Genomic DNA, 20000 nt, shown 5'->3' on the forward strand with positions numbered 1-20000 from the left:
GTGTGTGTGTGTGTGTGTGTGTGTGTGTGTGTGTGTGTGTGTGTGTGTGTGTGTGTGTGTGTGTGTGTGTGTGTGTGTGTGTGTGTGTGTGTGTGTGTGTGTGAGAGATCCTGGCATGAGGCCAGCGCCAGACAGATGGCGTAGAGAGCAGTGCAAGGAGTCAAGGCGGATGGGCTGAGATTAAGCGCATCAGGCAGTCAGTCTCCAAGCAACACCACCAATAATTTGATTGCTAATTTCCCTGCGAGAGTTGGTTTCGTTCATACCATCTTTTTTCAAGAAGGTCTTTGAGCAAAGAGTTATTAGAACTGGTTCCCCCCAAGCTCCATCTCCATAATGGCTATTGCATTTTACTTGGCCCATATGCACATTTTATTCCCGTACATAATCAAGTTCAAGTTCACATTATTTTATTGGTCACATACATATTGTTTGTAGTGAAATGATGATTTAAAAAAAAAAGATGAATAGATCAGAAAGTGGCGAGCTGTCAATTTAAAGATGCACTGTGTAATATTTTTAGCAGTTTCTTTCCAGAACTCATGCTGCCAATTCACTTTTTTTCCACATATACTTACTATCACCATCAAATTCTAAATATTCATCATGACTTGGAAAATTGCACTTTAAAGAAGTACTGAACTTTGGTAATACTAGTAAAATTAGTGTATTTATTACTTAGTCAATATACACTACATTCAAAGATGAAATTTGACAATAGGCAGTACAGTTTCAGTGAGCAGCATCGTTGCAAAACCTACTTTGGCCGCCATCCTACACAGTGCACATTTAAAATCGACAAATTGATGATGGTGTTTTTACCTGGTTGGTCGGGGTCCTTGCTGCATGCGTGATCCTGGTCATGTTAAGAACATTTTAAACATGGAGTGTGTAACCTCGTTCCTGTTGGACTGTGTTTTTGTTTGGTTCTCCTCCCTTTGTAATCGATGCTCCATGGCTGTATAAATTACTTCAGCAAAGCGAAACATTGCCTGAAGACTAAACTCATCTGTTGACCTCGCTTTCTGTCTGTTGGTTATTGATCGGATCACAGTGCAGGCGAAAGGCAAACTCAGTCAGTATTCAGAATCAGTTTTACTGGCTAAATACATTTCATATACTTTATATGGGATTTTAAAACTACATTATGTACACGTTAGCTTTCTAACAACATATTACTCCAAGTGTGCAGTAGTGTACCTGTAGGAAAATAGGAGGGTAAAATAAATAGTCATCTCAAAAATCTACAATCTGCAACCACCGTCCGCCTGCATATTCCACAGCACCCCTGACCATTCAGCAGAACAGTTTTTTTTATTGAATTTGTACTGAACCCATTCACCAAACATTTCTGAGTCACACCGCCATCATAAAACCTGTTGGAAGGCTTTAGTGAATAGGGCTGTCCATGTCCTGTAAACACAAAAATAAAAAAATAGAATGTCATATAATGTAGTACCCTACATTGGATCAGCAAAATGTCCTTTAATTCACCATAACACTCAGTCAAACGTGTTTTTGTGCAATGGTGAAGCTTTTATATATAGTTTACAATGATGGCCAAAATTAGTTTTACATATGGTATTCCAACTTACATGGTTTTACCTGTCCAATTCAGCAGGGTGATTGGCTGATGGTGATTGGTTGAATTTTACAGGGAAAACAAGGACATTCGCAACATGTGGCACTGGATTGTGACTAATGAATCTGTTTTGACTATCACTGGCAGTTTCTGAATAGGAAAAGGCAAGGGACTTAGTCACAAGATAAAATAGCTGTTATAAACACGGATATGTTATAAATGCAGGGTTTCCAGAGTTGACTGCATTTTGCTATTGTAGAGCATATTATTGCAATCACAGAGGAGCATTACAGTGAAGAATGCAAGATGCTAAAATCTCACATTGTATTTCAACTAGAGATGCACCGGATCCTGATTTTTAGGATCCTGCCGGATACCAGATCCACTGCTTAAGATCCTGCCGGATCCGGAACCGGATACCGGATCCTACGAAAGGGTTAAAACACATAGCCTACTCGCACACGTGGGCCCTTTTTTCTTACGTTGGCTCAAACTATTTTTTAGACTCATTGGCTTACTTCCACACTGCCTGCACTGGCCGCTTCCAAAATTCTTTCACTCCATGCAGCAATTGGGGTTGTGAAAGACTGACTGAAAAACCTAGGCTAGAGATGCACTAGATCCTGATTTTTAGGTAACTGCCGGATACCGGATCCACTGCTTAAGATCCTGCCGGATCCGGATCCTGTGAAAAACCCTATTATCCTGCCGGATCCGGAACCGGATCTTGGATCCTGTGCATCTCTAATTTCAACAAACCCTGATATTCTGCAGAAGGCATTTGCCATCAACAGACTTCACATAATTTTAATGATATCAGTATAATACTGACTGAGGGCTGAAGGCTGAGGAATATCTAGTTTAGTGTTTCTCAACAGAGGCTCTACAGTCAGTCACCCAGGGCTGGCGTTAGAGGGCGATTGCCATTGAGGTGCATACGTCTATTTTTAATATACTGTATAGGTAAATACATTCTGCAGTTCAATGATCTTTCCCATTCCTCATTCCAGACAGGTTTCAATGACCATTCTCATGTTTCTTTCTCTGTCCTTTATCCATACTCCCCCTTCCCTCAGGCTGTGTGTGGAGGGCCATGGTCTGTTGCCTGGGCCCCCAGCATGCGGCCACTTGGCCCCTGGCTCCAGGCAGGAGCTCTCTGACCACTCACTGGCCTCAGCATTGGAGGTGGATGGTAAAGCGGAAGATGAGGAAGAGGAGGAGGTGGTGTACGAAGCCGAGGGTAGACTGGAGGAGTTTCTTGCCTACGATGTGAAGGAGATGTGAGTTGAGTGGCTGCTCACGTGGTATTTGCTCATGCACCATTGTTCTTGCTCATTGATGAAATATAATAAATAATAATAATAAATAAGTAGGCTATAGTGTATACGTACAGTAGCTTGCATGCTCCCACACACTTGCACTGTGGACATATCCATGTGCACATGGGAAAAATGACCTCATCAGAAATTGATCACCATCAGTGTTTAGATAAAAGAGTGCCGAAGTTCCGCCACATTCCTTCAGGCTCTGCTGCTATGAAAGGTGATCTCAGGTGCTCTGCATCTGCACTGACCCTCCTTGACCTGTATAATGTACAGTACTCTGTATTTTGCCATATAATGTATGCGCAATTACCAGGGCTGTTAGTGCGAAGCAGGGATGATGAAGCACATTTTTATTTGAGGGTTAGCCCATGTGATCCAGTTGTGCATAGGGCCCAGGAGTTGGTGCTACGCGCCTTGTAGATAGAGACTCCTTACATGGATAAACTGGACTGAGGAAGTAAAAGTCCTGCCATGTCTTCTGTCTGATTTGCCCTTAACAAAAGGCAGAAGGTGTCAGTAATCGTCTCCTCTACCTAGTGATCAACCGTTTCACTGACTAACAAAAATGGGGCAGGACTTTTATTTTTAAAACCCTGATTGTTTCTGGATCCTGGCGTGCATTGAAACAGATGTTTAAAAAGGTCTCCATGCTCGCTGCACTTGCAAAGCTGCTTGTGTGAAAACTTGCAAGAGGAGCTTTTAATGCCAACGGCTCACACTGACATCGTGGCCAGGCTCTAGAGAACCAGACAAACAGCCCTTCACCAAATATGTTTTTAAAAGCCTACATTTGAGATGTTTGCTGAGCAAAGGAATTATTCAACACAAAAGTTTAAATTCCTGCAGTGTTTTTCCTCTCCCTGGCTGGTTGTATGTCTTAGAGCACTTTAAACGTAATGTGGGCCAATCAACAGAGAGACAGGAAAGTTATCTTCATTTTCTGAATCATAAATTTCCAGGGCATAATATGGAACATTCAAGCACTGAGAAACTGCTCCTTTTCTCAGAACAACATTAAAAATGTAGAGCTCTGTCCTTATGAGAATGTTCACCAAGCTACATCTTCAACAGAAAACTGGTGCTTTTAATAAAGTTCCCCATTGATGGAATTCTCCAGTTTGCTGCTGCTGGCTGTATCTAGTTTTTCATACCGTAGTTGCTGCTTCAGCGATAATGCAGTAGTGTATTGCACCGTACGTGTTCTGGGGATTATTCTTGCATTCTATGCATCATGCGTGTCCCAGCTCATGCGTGGGTGTGTTCTCCTGTTTGTCTTTGTGTGTGTGCGTGTGTGTGTGCATATCAACGTATGTGTGACGTCAGCAACAGCGCTCTTTGGAGAGCCCTGTTTGACTCTCTCTCTCTCTCTCTCTCTCTCTCTCTCTCTCTCTCTCTCTCTCTCTCTCTCTCTCTCTCTCTCTCTCTCTCTCTCTCTCTCTCTCTCTCTCTCTCCCTCTCTCTCTCTCTCTGTCTCTCCTGCCCCCCTTAGGGAGGATGAGGGGGTGGATCAGAGGAAGGCCTGTTACCACACAGCCGTGCTGGAGCCCACCACTGGGAGGAGTGGGGGAGCCGGAGCTGGAGGAGGAACGGGAGGAGGTGGTGGAGGTGGAGTTGGTGGAGGAGGGGTGCCTCCCATCTCTCCCCATGCCTGCATCAAGGATGCCGTGGCGGGGGAGGTGTTCGATGACGCCTGGCGCCTGGCGATGCGCACTCTCCAGGGGCTCCTGCACAAGCACTGGCAGAGGGATCCTATAGGTCAGTCGGTGTGTCATGTGATTCTGTCTTTCATCTACCGTATAGCTCATTCAGCTTGCAGTGTGTTCTGCTATCATCTAATAGGTAAGGGAGTCTGTTGCTCTTTTTATATCGGTGAGTTTGGCTCAACAGATTTTCTATAATAGGTCAGTCAGCCTTCTCTTCCATTATAAGTCCATTATCACCTGTGTTCCACACCTTTCTCCTAAAGGTCAGTTGGCCTACCATGTGCCATTCCCAGGTCTGTTGATCTGGTCTTCTCTTCCCCTGTAGGATAGTTAGTCAACGATGTTTTATAACCCGCCTCCTACTTGCCAGTCAGGACTGTGCATACTTTTCCATAGGTCCGTCGACCTGTTGTTCTTTTCCCTTAAGCTACTGTATGTGTGCACCAAGAGCGACCTATGCTACCTGAGCGACGGAAGTCATTATTTCTCTATGGAGGGTCGGCCACTAAATTGACCTTGCCAGGAGTGAAGTGAAGTGAAGGACCTTGCCAGGAGTGAAGTGATCTGAGCCACCAGAGGGAATTTTCATTTCAATTGGAATTTTCATATCATTAGGTGATTAGCTAAATCAAACATGTCAATGTCATGTCCAGAGCGAATAAAGGGAATTCATAGCGGAACTTCTTCAATGACCTCAGCTACTCGGGTACCGTAGGTCACTTTTGGTGTACATGCACCTTTACAGGTCAGTCATCAGTTGATTGTTCCATCCTTACCTTATAGACCAGTTACGTAGCTTGCAGTGTCATGGCCTTCTATAGGTCACTTAGATTCTTTACGTACATCATACCAGTTTGTCATAGGCCAGTCAACCTGGCTTGTGTCATACCCTTCTGTCATAGGTTGGCAAACCTGCTATATATCATACCATTTATATATAGGACAGTCACCATGTCAAGTCTTGCCTCTTGACCCTGCTTCCCTTGTCCTTTTTGTGAACTTAGTTCGTCAAAGATAGGGCCAGCAATCTCAATCTTGGTTCTGGTCCAGAGGTCTCGCTTTTCAATGTGCCCCTAGCGTTAAATAGTTTTCATACCTCATGGGTATGATTTATTTTTGAATTTATTGTAGAATTTATTTGGAACATAAGAGTGGTTGATAATTACCAAACCCGTTCAAGTAAGTGACACTGGTGGCAGAAAGAAACAGCGCCACAGTGTTTTGGAACTCCATAGGTATGATAATGTTTTAATTATTAACGATTGGTATTTTATTTTCACTTCACTCTGCTGCACTGTTTTGCTCCAATAACATTCTGAAGACCACAAACTGGCACCAGCTCATGGTGGGTGGGTATCAAGAGAGAGACATCCAGTCTAAAAAAACAATGAAATAGCATACATAAATCAAAATGTATTCAAAAGTGAAATTGCAATACTTTTCGTAATATAAAACCTGAAGATTGCAATAATATTTTACCATGGACCAGACATTCCCATTAAGTCGGTAGGCTCAGCTGGCAGGACAGCAATCCGTAGGCCCCAAAAACTTTCTCCAAACTTTCCCAATCTCTTTTATTAAAGACAATATTTGCAGACTAATTTTAAAGATGGCCACTCCGGAATCTTTTGAGAAAAAAATGCTTGTTTAGATGTTCTTATTTGGCTCCGTAGTCAAGTCTGCCTCATGCTTCTCTTATTGCTGACATGCATAAGCTAATAAGCAAACGGCTCTCTGAACCCGGGCCATGGGCTGCTGCTGATGGAAGGAAGCGTGTGTGTGTGTGTGTGTGTGTGTGTGTGTGTGTGTGTGTGTGTGTGTGTGTGTGTGTGTGTGTGTGTGTGTGTGTGTGTGTGTGTGTGTGTGTGTGTGTGTGTGTGTGTGTGTGTGTGTGTGTGTGTGTTTTAATGAGATTCCGGTTAGAGAGGTAGCCAGGGAGTTATCGGAACACTGTGCCAACCCTCTACCACCTCAGTCTGCCTGTCTTGCCAGCCCTCTGCTGCCTGTCTGTGAGTCGCCCTGTCTGTCGTGACAGCTCTCTACCTTATGTCTGTCTGTCTGTCTGTTGATCTTTCTGTCGCACCAGCCGCTACTGCCACTGTCTGTACTGTATGTCTGTCTGTCTGTATGCTGTGCCAATCTTTCACCACCTCTGTTCGATCTGTCTGATGTGATAACCTGTCTGTCATGCCAACCCTCTACCGTCTGTCTGCCTGCCTGCCTGCCTTTCTGTCTGTCTGTCTGTCACTTATCTTCTTTTTTTTCTGCACCGGCTGCTAGGTGGTGTGGGCATGCTTCTGCCCGGTGTGTCAGAGAGCGGTGGTGGCCAGGGCCCGGGTGAGCCATCATCCTCCTCTCCGGTCGACACCAAATGCAGACGCCAGACCTCCTCCTCCAGGGTATCCCATGCCAAGATGTTCCTGGGATCCAGCTTCACCACCACCACCACCAACGCCCAAGTAAGGGCCAAAAATAGGAAGAAAACCTGCAGAGTTGCGACTTGGGGACTTCCTTCCCTAAAACTTGCTACTCAACACAGTACATCTCATTAAATTAGTTTTCCATTTCCAGGCATGCAGGATGTGTTAAAGTGCAATGTCGAGGTAGCTGCCAAAAAAGAACTTCGGGGGGGAGGGGGGTGGAAATACTTTTTTTTTCTCCCCTATGTTTCTGAACTCTGAAAACTGCCCTCACAGATAAACTCGTTAAAGTCATTGTTATCGACTGTGTGCACTCTCCTGGACCTGACTGGATTTGCTGCCTTTGTTTTTTTGTGTCCTATCAGGGCTCAAGTGCCGTCAGAATTAATTTAAACGGCGTTATGACGATTCAGGCGAAGCCGCTTCAGCAAAGAGCACAAGGATCAGCAGACAAGTCCCCGTAAGTCTGATGAGCCACTCCTCAAATAGCACCTGATTCTCCAAAAGCCTCTCTGAGATATTTTGACAGATAATAGAGACTTTAAAAGGTCTACTGACACCACAGATGTGGAAAAAGCATCGCACAGTAGTAATCTCTGTAAGATTTGTGAGATAGAGCCCAAATCTGAGCTATAAAGATGCTTTGGATATCAGAATTTAATTAATATCCACTTAGATGATTCTCAGGTTTATTTCCATATTTTATCAAAATACCACTAAGCACAGTGTTACAAAATAATAGTTGTATAGTGTTGTGTACTTACACTATATTACCAAAATTAATATATTGCTCACCTACCTCACATACTATGAACTTAAGTGCCATCACATTCCTAACCCATAGGCAGAGCTGGGCAGAATTTCAGATACATGCATTTAAAATGTGTATTTAAAATACTTTTGTGTTTAAATACATGTATCTGTAATACTGCCCAGCTCTGCCCATAGGGTTCAATATGATGTTGGTCCTCCTCTTGCAGCTATTACAGCTCCAACTCTTCAGGGGATACTGACCACAGGGTTGAGGAGTGTGTTTAGAGGACATTTTGATTATTCTTCTAAAAACACATTGGTGAGGTCACACATTGATCACACATTAAATTGTCCAAATGTTTTGTATCCTGAAGCAAAGTTCCTTTCTCAGAAACTAAGTGGCCAAGGCCAAGTCCTGAAAAACATGCAGTCCGAAATATACCGTTCTCCTGGCAACCTCCAAACCCAGACGTGTCCATCGGATTGCCAGATGGAAAAGCATGATTTATCACTCCAGAGAACGCATCTCCACTGCTCTAGATTCCGTTAGGGCCGAGCTTTAAACCACTGCATCCAACACTTTGCATTACACTTGGTGATCTATGGCTTGGATGCAGCTACTCGGCCATAACCCTCTCTGAAGCTCTCTGTGTACTGCACTTTGGCTAATCGGAAGGTCACATGAAGTTTAGAGCTCTGTAGCAATTCACTGTTCAGAAAGTCGGCAACCTCCTTGCACTATGAGCCTGACCCCTCTCTGTCAGTTTACGTGCCCTACCACTTCATAGCTGAGTTGCTGTTGTTGCCAATCTCTTCCATTTTCTTCTAATGAAGCTGACACTTGACTGTGTAATATTTAGAAGCAAGGAAATCTCATGACTGAATCATAACATGATTTGTTGCACAGGTGGCATCCTATGACAGTTTCACATTGGAATTAACTGAGCTCCTGAGAGTGGCCCATTCTTTCACAAATGTTTTTTAAAAACATTATGCATGCATAGGTGCAAAATGTATACATTTCTGGCTACACACCTGATTCTGATCATTTGGATGGGAGAGTGAATACTTTTGGTAACACACTAGTCTATGTCATCATCTTAAAGTTATGATTAGTGTTAGTAGTAAGTGCATATGTTTGTGCACACCACTACACATTATCACATGTAAAAACAGTTTTCACAGGTAAAAACTCCTAACATAACCAAACACAGCCGGTCCAAATACCAATGCTGACAAAGCAGCGTGCGATATACGGTAATATGGTTGATTTATTTCTATTCCCTTCCCCTGTCCCAGTGCTGTGTGTTTGGTGATATAAGACTCTAAGATCATGGCATAGGCCAAAGTAAACACGCTCACTGGCCCTGCTGTCTCAGCTCTCATTACCTCTCCATCTCTCTTGACTTCCTCTGCTGTTCAGCCTGGCAGCAGAGATGACTGGAGCCAAACCCCCTGCCTACACGCTGCAGATGTGATGTTTCTGTTATTTCTTCTGGGCTTTGAGTAGAAGCAGTGAGGGTTTCAACTCAATCTTGTTTCAATCTTGGAGCTGTTTTTCTGATATGTATATTTTGTATGCTGTGCATATAGCCTTGTCCCTCGTCCTCCTCCTTCATTCGTATTTTTTTCGTTTCATATTCCAACTCTCCCATTGTGGTTGTTAGTTCTGGCTTTGCACAGCCCCAAGGGAGTTTTGTCCTGCACCATCGCTGTGTATCCTCTGCACTTTTGTATCCATGAAATGAGAGTTGTGGTATATTGCGAATGTACACAAGAGATTATTCCATATTCTGTAATTACACCCAAACTTTTGTAGTGTCTCTGAAATTATAGTTTGATACTGTTACTTATGACAAAGTCAAAGTCAACTTTATCATTCCTTATTATATGGTTGTGACGTCATCTGTCGAATGCTCCATTCATTTCAACGGGGCTCCCCAACGTTCGGACGTCTGTTATTTTTCGATAACGGACGGGTTGGTCTATAACAGACCGCTGTCAATGGCAACAAGACTTTTCACTGCTAAAATGACTTTTCAACAAGACTCTAATCAGCTGCTGTGATAAACACCTGTTGTCCTGGCTACCTAGCTGTTGCCTAGCGGTGTTCCACAACGGCACTGTTTTGTTTTGCGCAGCAACAATCTTAACATTAAATAGGCCTAAAGCCATGTGTGAATCATTTAAGTATATCCATATAATAAGCGGGTTAACTTTCGGCGAGTCGGTCGCTTTGTGGAATAGCAGCACTTCAGAGAGAACAAGACCCCTCCGCTCCGCGTCGGGGTCTAAAGATTCTCTCTGTCGTGCTGCTATTCCACGGTAGCGACCTTCTCGCCGAACGTTAACCCTTACAGAATGCATAGGCAATATAGTGAAATGCATAGACAAGATAGGCACAGGAAGATATAGATTATTGGTACAGTACCTGTACCTGAAATCATTTACCATGGGTACCTGTAAAATGTCATGCTCCAGCATATTACAAGAAGCTACCTAATACTTTACTGACATTCACTACGTTAACATAGGACATTTAGTTTCGAATGAACTCACTTTAATTCTGAGTAAAGCTTAATTCAGCTTTGCAAACGTCATGAAAACGCTTCTTAAATAGGAATTAAATAAAAGATCAAAGGAAACTTGACGGAACTATTTAATTCTGAATTATTAATTTGGAATTAAAACTGTCATGTAAACGTAGCAGTTAACTCTCTCTCTGCTTCCTGCACCCTTGTCACTGTACAGCTGTGACTCTGATGACAGAGACAGGTCCCAGGGTCCCAGGACTCAGCAAGCTCAGAGGCCCCAGGGAGGCTCCTCACAGAGGCCCCAGGGACAGAGCCAGCAGGGGCAACGCCGTCTCCCCAGACTGAGTGCCAGGACCAGGCTACTGACCAGTAGCAACCTCCTTTACAGCAACCAGGTCCTGCACGGCACCAAGCTGTGAGTACACACATCCATCAGTGGCAGAAAGAAAGAGACACAGAGATGGATGGAGAGACCGACAGACTGCTGGAAAGAGAGACAGAATGACCATCAGAGAGAGAATGCAAGTCAGTGCATGCATCAGTAGGAGAGAGAGAGCGAGAGAGAGAGAGAGAGAGAGAGAGAGAGAGAGAGAGAGAGAGAGAGAGAGAGAGAGAGCGAGAGAGAGAGAGAGAGAGAAGCTGTGAAGACAGTAAAATTTGATCTCAACAACAAACTGACAGATTAACAGAAGTGTAGAAAATGGGTTTTGATCATGTTACAATTTACGTACTTTGCATGTAGGCCTATGTAAATGTGTTGCACACATTTGTAGAGAAGTCTCTGTATGTAGTTTGATCATTACCAAAAAGAAAAAGGAAAAATGGAAGAACTGAGAGAACTGCATTAGAAAATAGTACACATTTACCAGTCTACTATTTACTACCATACCACGGTTAGCCTGATAAACCAGACTAAATGTGGATGTCTAATTTAGTCTGGCCTCGATGCATAATACATCCGAAGATTGTTGATGAGAACAACCTTCCCTCAAAACCCTGCCCGCTTTGATTCAAAACACATCTTTGCGTTGTAATTGGTTTGCCAGATTCATGGCATTCTGGCTTCATTGAATCATTATGCGAGGCCAGACCCACCCGTAGACAAAACATTTTGCCGTCCAGCGGGTGGCGCTGGTTCACCAGGCTATACCACGGTTACATTTATTAAACACATCTGACAACTGAAATCCATCAAGGCCCAACCTCAATTCTTAACGGCATTACTTTATCCATGCCAAGTAGTACAAAAACTTTATACTGTTTGTACACACACAAGGTCAAACCACTCGTTCTGATGGAGTTTGACTTTGAAAAGGCTTAATGTTGCATTAAATACACGGCTCAAATGATATGGCTTGAAATGCTGAGTAGAAACTGTTGCCGTCTTAAAAGCAGAGCTTCTCTGCTTGAGGTCAGACGGACTTGAGAGAAAAAGTTCTTGCACTCTTGTATAGACTCTTAATCTTCCCCAGCCAAAGTCATTAGAGGGATTTCAGAGAGTCTCATCAGGAAGGCCTTACAACACGGATGAATGTTTAATGGACTACCTGAGGTTCGCGTCCGTCCATGTCACTGCCGATAATATTTAGCATGTCTTCATTGAAAGGGATCTTCTAAAAGTGCCCAGTCTGACAAGTGCTACCTGCTCGAAACCTTGGGGTTATGTTATGTTGAGATAGGCTGCTTTGTCGAGATGAGCTAGCAATAGGCTGTTAACACAGCTCAAACCCTAAGCCTATTAGCCTAACCTCTCGGGGTGGTACTGCATGATAAAAATGCAGCGCTAAATGAACACTTATAGAGTCTGTATAAAATCCCAGAGTCCCATAGTACTCTGTAAGTGCTGAATTAACACTGCACTTTCTACTGTGTGTACTGTGTCATAATGGCTTGACAGCCCAGCTGGACGGGTAGCTCACATTGACATAGTAGTCGTCAGTGGCGCCACTTGTCCTAAATGATGGAAGGCGGTGTGGGGGTGGCATAATCCGTTGTGACACCAGAAAAGTCACATCCAATTCACTGTTGCTATGTCTGATGGTGGGGCCCTTGTTAAATTACCCCCGTAAGCATAATGCTGAAATTATAGCTTTGATATGCACACATTAGTTACGCCAAAAAAATCCCTCATATTTTCTCTGAGGACACTGCCCGAGTGCGATCAGCACTGTTAGACTGTGCCAACATCACCAGTCTGTGCCTGGTGTGTGCGCGTGTGCGTGTGCATGTGCGTGCGTGTCTGCGTGCCTGCGTGCGTGCGTGCGTGCGTGTGTGCATGCATGCATCCGTGCGTGCATGCATATGTGTGTGTGTGTGTGTGTGAGAGAGAAAGACATTCGCACTTGGTCATAAATAGAGGTGTTAATTTAGCCCTAACAGTGTTGGGCAATGTGTTTTGTTGTGCTATGTTGTTCCCATGCCTTATATTATAGATGCACTGTGAGTGAGGGGCTGCCTTCACCTCCCGTCACTGCTGCTATGGGCCACCGTCTGCCACAGCTCACCTCGGATGGCCCCGACCAGGATGTCTCCTTAGCACACCCTTCCCGACACATGCAGGTGCTCCTATGCCTCACATCATGAATACACACACACTTGCATTGAATGTACACACAAACATACCACACACACAAGCATGCACGCATGCACACATACTCTCTCTCTCTCTCTCTCTCTCTCTCTCTCTCTCTCTCTCTCTCTCTCTCTCGCTCTCTCGCTCTCTCTCTCTCTCCCTCTCTCTCTCACACACACACACACACACACACACACACACACACACACACACACACACACACACACACACACACACACACACACACACACACACACACACACACACACACACACACACACAAATCTACAAGCCTACAAATACCTACCCCAGACACCTGTGTTTCTCTGACCTTGTTCACTGAGGGTGCTCATTTTTACCCTCCTCTTCGTGTTGAGTTGCTGTTGTGTTTAGAGAGCTTTTTGAACTCACACTACTGTGATTTAAATGTGAAGGTACATTGAAGGACATGTTGGGGGAATATTCCATGGGCATGGTTCAGTGACAAACCTGGATAAGTTAACCTTCAGGAAATGGTGAACCTTCTAAACCTGCTAATGTACAGATGTTTTATATGTAATATTAATCATGCATTTGTAAAGTATTCTGAGACCATACTATGGTGATGCCACACTATAATATATTTTTTTTTGCAATTGAATTGAATTGAATTGAATATAGCGCCTTTCAAAACACCCAAGGTCGCTTTACATAATATCAGTGTGTGTGTATAAGTATTTAGGTATGTGCTTGTGGACACTAGAAGCCAAAGGCCTCCCTTGTTTACAGTTTTTTTCAATTGCTTTAACACAATTTTTGAAATTGACTCACACAAAGTCGTCATGACCACTATTTCAGCACAGCAAAAGACTCATTGTGCATATGTGTTAACACATTCTCATTGACTTGACACATTTTTCATTCATATAACGCAATTTTTGTTGAACAGTTAATGCATGTGCCTTTTAAATAATATACATTTCATTGTTTAAGCTCTGATAGCCATACAGACAAAATCTTTTCCTGACTTTTAGAAATTATCCCAGTTGTATGAGCGCACCGGAGCACCTATTTGACACTGCCTCTCAAAAATCTTAATTTAGCAATCAGTCTTTATACGCAGTGTCTTACTTGTTTGTTTTGTAAGTTCTTTTAGTCATTTTAGTACATTCTTGTACTGCAACAACATACCTGTAGGCTATATTTTACTTTCCACGTACAGTTATCACCACACATTTAAAAAAAAAAAAAAATCAACAAAAAATAAAACAAAACAAAACAAAACAACAATTACATCAAAGCATCCTGGTTCTCAATCAAATTCTTTGAATGAAGGCATTATTGACACTGCCTAGCCTAGTGTCAATTTTTTGTAAGAAAAGGCACACACACACACACACACACAACACAGTTTTTTGTGCAAATAATTTACTGGGCCCGCTACCTCTCAGTCACTAGATCCTGATCAAGCAGAGTCACCAGCTATACAGTAAAAGAAGCAAAAAATGTTACTGACGTGCAAGTTATGTAATTGACAACTTGTGTCAAATTGTGTCAAAATGATAACAATATTTTGTATTTCTCTATCCGTTGTGTGATGACTGACTGGTAGTGTTTATACATGTACACTGCTAAGCAGTGTGTATTGAGTTGAAGACAAAGTTTGCTTTCATTACATATGTTAAATATTTTGGAAACGTAAGAGCCTTTTGCATACAAGATGTTGTGTTTGGAAAATTGGTTTCTCTGGTCAGCCCGGTGCATTACAGTTTTTTCTGTTCGCTAAAGCACAAATTTCTGTATCTTTGGCTACTTTTGCGGAACTCTTCACACAAATGCACAAACCTATAACCAAATCAGCCAAAACTAATAGCACAAAAACTTCTTTACACTCAGTTTGCAATGTTATAAAGCACACTTTGCAAAATGTACCCATGCAATCCATTGCTCAACACTCTTTTTGCATAACTGTAAACACATCTCACTGCTTTGCACACAATTCCCAAATTATTAACACACTCCTAGAAAAGCTATACAAATTTGTGGATATTTTGTACACTACACTATTAACTATGACAGGGGGCACACATTTAGATAATCGCTTCACTTTGCAACCAACCTACTGTATAAATAAGTCACAAGTGTGCTTTCTGTGTGGATAACTATGGGAGGAGAAAGAAAAAATCAGAAGAGTGAGGATCAGAGGACGACGAGGCAGAGGACGTGGATTTGAAGAGATAAGAGCTAGAGGATAATATGGACAGACAAGAAGTTGAATTCTTAGAAATAGGGAGGAAGGAGACAAAGGCACATACACGTAATCACAGATGACATAAGGGCCACATTGGTTGACCGTGCCATCAACCATGGCATGAGCTATTACAGTAACAAGCATAAGCAGAACATTTCACACTGAGAACCGGTATAGAGCTTTCATACTTACAGTGGCCTTGCAATATGAACAGAGAAAAACAGTAGGCCTATATGTAAGACAATATCGTATATAGCCTACTGACTGTAATATGTAAAATACATTACAGTAATGTAGAAATTATGGCATTGCTACTTTACATCACTTTATATCACACTGACTTGAAAGAAACAAAATTTGCATGAAGCCGGTTTAGTGCTATTTGAAAGGAATTCAGAACGTACAAAGCAATACATTGTGAATATGTGCAGGTAATCAACAGTATTAGGGTTGAATATAGAATTCCATACTGATATTAACCAGGCAACATGCAAGGTGATACTTTCTCCGCTGTTATGCACTTGAAGACATATAGCATGTGATGCCAATGGCATTTTGTTGTCAGATCAGAGCAAGGCATGTGAGTGTTCAGTATTCATTTTGTTAGACTTACCGTATATTGTGTTTTCTTGTGTTTTTGCATTGCATGCATTGCATTGCATCTTTTCAGTTTGCTTTGGTGAATGTAAATAAAGATCCAGAATTGAAGTCTCATCCCCTGTGTGTTTACTGTACTATATCACAAGTATTCATGACACGATCTACAATTGGTTTACATTGTGCAAAGAAAAACACAACATATGTGCAGGGCTGGACTGAGGGAACAAAACGGCCCGGGCATTTTTTGGCTCAGATCGGCCCCACACACCGGTAATAGCGGAGCACTGCCATTAAATTTTCTTATGTCTTAACGTTGTGGCCTAACAGAAAAGGTGCACAATTTAACAAAAACAACCCCTCTCTTTCAGGTATCAAAAAAAACCCGCCATACGTGCAGTGACTTCACGTTCAATTGTTTATTTACAGTTTTTTCTGATCGCTAAAGCTCAATTTTCGCAACTTTGACTGCTTTTGCAAAACTCTACACACAACTACAAGAACTTCACACCTATCTAGCAAAGCACTGTAGATACGTTGCAAAATCAAACTAAGGTTGAAAAACGCTGTACACTTTTGGGAAATTTGCATTTTTGTGTCAAATCATTCACACAAGCTATCTTATAATAAACACACACACACTGCAACTACACACATGCAGTATAAATGATACACACATTTAGCTTGTGTTGTTCTTTGCACAATGTAAATCAATTGTAGATCATACTTTTGTCATGAATACTTGTGATATAGTAAAAACACAGGGGATGAGACTTCAATCATGGATGTGTATTTACGTTCCTGTGGAAAAGTTGCCCCCTGCTAGACTTTTCCCCAAATGTTCCCGACGTTGTCCCTACACTTACAGTTTTTTCTGTTCGCTAAAGCACATTTTTTGTAACCTTTGGCTGCTTTTGCTGAACTCCTCACACAGATGAACAAACCTATAACCAAATCAGCCAAACTGATAGCACAAAAACTGATTAGCACTCAGTTTGTAATGTTATAAAACACACTTTGCATAACTGTAAACACAACTCACTGCTTTGCACACAATTTGCTAAATATGGACACATTCCTAGAAAAAATGTACACACTCGTGGATGTTTTGTACACTACAATACTAATTATTACACAACATGTGACAGGGGGAAACACCTTTAAATAATCTCTTCTCTTTGCAACCGGCATACTCTATAAATAAGCCACAGGTAAGCTTTCTGTGTAGAAAATAATGGAAGGAGAAAGAAACACCAGAAGAGTGAGGATCAGAGGAGGGTGAGGAAAGGAAGAAAGGAGACAAAGGCATATACACGTAATCACAGATGACACATTCATTGGCCATGTCATCAACCATGGCATGAGCTACAACCCAATCTGAGCCGCTACACTGTAGAGAGCATAAGCAGAACATTTCACGCTGAGAACCGGTATGTAGAGTCATTTCATACTCAACAGCGCAGTGTAGCAAATATGTACAGAGACAGTGTACATGAAAGACAATATAGTATATACTGACTGTAATGTGTGAAATACAGTACAGTAATGTACAAGTGATGGGATTGATACTTTACAGAATTACTAGAATTCTGAGAGCAGGTGGCCGAGAACAACTGTGTGTTCACGCCTGAGCAGGAGACCCACATTCTGAATGGCTAACAATAAGGCTGCAGGAAATTCCCTAGGCCTAATAGAACATGGCAGAACCTTTGCAAATATAAATAATGTGAGTATCTCTGCAATATCACGGCTAGTTGAAAGAAACAAAATTCACATGAAGCAGGTCTACAAGGTTCAGAACATAAACAACTATGTTGATATGTGCAGGTAATGAACAATTAGTTTTGAATATACTGTAGGAGTCCATACTGATATTGACCAGACGGCATGTGAGGACTGGATACAAGGTGATACTTTCTCCGCTGTCTTGCACTTGAAGACATAGCATGTGATGTCAATTAAATTTTATTGTCGGATCCAGCAAGGCATATGGATGTTCAGTAATTTCTTTTGTTAGACTTACATTGTGTTTTCTTGTGTATTTGAATTACATGTCAAAAACATCTTTTTAGTTTACTTTGGGGAATTGTGATGAATGAGACCTCGCGGTCCAATCTCACAAAAAGGGATGCGCGCTCTTTTTAGGCAACCAAGGTAAAAGGAGACAGACGGACAGTGATGGGGAAGTTACTTTTTAAAAGTAGTGTGTGCTCGTTACTCGTTACCTATTCAAAAAAGTAGTGCCTTACTTTACTTAGTTACCCCTTATGGAAAGTAACTTTATGCGTTACTCGTTACTTTTGCGTTACATTCGTCAATCGAGTTTAGGCAGAATCCCTACACACTTCTATCAAGGCAACTACAGTGGAATCCGCTTATAGTGGTCACGGATAGGCCTACACCGCTTATATAGATCAAAAAGCTTGGGACAGAATCATTTCTATACAAATGCTGTTTAAATAATTTGTTTACAATGATCAAGAAATCCGCTTATACCGTTCATTTTTGTAATTTTATGAATGTAAACATGTGCAAAAACTAAAGAAAACTATGTGTAGCAATTTCATTTTTTACTTCCGCGATTCCTTTCTCGACGTCTGCTGCTGGGATGCGCGCTCCTGATAGCACCCCAGTGAGATGCAGGCATGGTTTGACTAGTGAGTGGGGACGCAGCGTTTACATAGAACCTCTACGGTGAGGAGGCTGTGCACATGCTTGTCTCGCTAGCCAACGTAGCACAACGAGTTAACACCGGGCAGCAAGCACGTGAATCATGGCTCTCATTTTCTCGGAATGAAAAACGTTGGCTAGGCTCCTCGAGACGTATAAAAAAGAACAAAAAAACAAAAACAAGCCAACGAGATGTTTCGGCGAAGCTTGGCATTCCTCAGGCTACCTTGTGTTAGACTTACATTGTGTTTTCTTGTGCATTTGAATTACATGTCAAAAACATCTTTTTAGTTTACTTTGGGGAGTTGTGAAGAATGAGACCTCGCGGTCCAAACTCACAAAAAGGGATGCGCGCTCTTTTAGGCAACCAAGGTAAAAGGAGACAGACGGACAGTGATGGGGAAGTTACTTTTTAAAAGTAGTGTGTGCTCGTTACTCGTTACCTATTCAAAAAAGTAGTGCCTTACTTTACTTAGTTACCCCTTATGGAAAGTAACTTTATATAAACTTTATATAAACCTGTGGCTTATTTATAGAGTATGCCGGTTGCAAAGAGAAGAGATTATTTAAAGGTGTTTCCCCCTGTCACATGTTGTGTAATAATTAGTATTGTAGTGTACAAAACATCCACGAGTGTGTACATTTTTTCTAGGAATGTGTCCATATTTAGCAAATTGTGTGCAAAGCAGTGAGTTGTGTTTACAGTTATGCAAAGTGTGTTTTATAACATTACAAACTGAGTGCTAATCAGTTTTTGTGCTATTAGTTTGGCTGATTTGGTTATAGGTTTGTGCATCTGTGTGAGGAGTTCAGCAAAAGCAGCCAAAGGTTACAAAAAATGTGCTTTAGAAAAAACTGTAAAACAGAAAAAACTGTAAAACGAATCTAATTGGTCATGTTAGCTGGCAGAAAACCTGGAAGTTGAGAGAAGAGAGCCCCTGGCAGCTGGGGATGAACCGGCCTTATCTGCATTCTTCAGTCCAATCAGCTCCTTGGATACACACACAGAGAGGGGGACACATACCTATTCTAATGTTAGGCACATAGACCTTCACTATTGAGTTTGGAGCGTCTTGCGTCAGATGGTGGTTTAAAAAGGTTTGCAATGTACAGTCTGGGCGGCAAAAGTAGTTAACCTCTGTCTCAACCGTCTGGCTTGAATAAACAGGAACAGAGGGATACATTATTAATTACAAATAATACAATACTTAAACTAAATATCCAAATTGATATTTATTGGTAGTCAGGTGTAAAGAAATCCTGCACACTGTCCACATCAACAAACTTTTTCTTGAAGAAGGTCGGATGACCGAAACGTTGTATTTAAGTTTGTTGATGGAATTCACCTTTGGCTAAGGCCAGCCCTAAAGTGCTTTTTGACCAATCACAGCGCAGCAAAAGGACGACCTCGGACAAACCTCGGACAGTTTTGACAGCGCTCCATTGAACTCAATGCTGAAATCGCATGTTTTCAAGTAGTTAGCGAGATACGGTCGTATTATTATTAAAATATGATTGGACATTGCCTGGGGTATTTGTGACAAAGGTGCAAGTTTCCCCGCGATGTAACAGGTGGTAATCGCTTTCCTCTTTACCTAAAACCGGACTAATATT

At 42.1% G+C, this 20000-nt stretch overlaps 1 protein-coding gene across 1 annotated transcript in view; it reads left to right on the plus strand.

Moving 5' to 3' along the window:
• fam149a (family with sequence similarity 149 member A) overlaps positions 1 to 20000 on the plus strand; it is a 54166-nt gene that overhangs the window by 11760 nt on the left and 22406 nt on the right. Inside the window, exons 6-11 of the mRNA XM_063190795.1 lie at positions 2659 to 2862; positions 4397 to 4662; positions 6891 to 7069; positions 7396 to 7490; positions 10535 to 10732; positions 12750 to 12876. Coding sequence (XP_063046865.1) covers positions 2659 to 2862; positions 4397 to 4662; positions 6891 to 7069; positions 7396 to 7490; positions 10535 to 10732; positions 12750 to 12876 — 1069 coding nt within the window. The remainder of the gene's footprint in view (positions 1 to 2658; positions 2863 to 4396; positions 4663 to 6890; positions 7070 to 7395; positions 7491 to 10534; positions 10733 to 12749; positions 12877 to 20000) is intronic.

Source organism: Engraulis encrasicolus, chromosome 23 (assembly GCF_034702125.1).
Source record: "Engraulis encrasicolus isolate BLACKSEA-1 chromosome 23, IST_EnEncr_1.0, whole genome shotgun sequence".
In the NCBI taxonomy this organism is placed as follows: domain Eukaryota; kingdom Metazoa; phylum Chordata; class Actinopteri; order Clupeiformes; family Engraulidae; genus Engraulis; species Engraulis encrasicolus.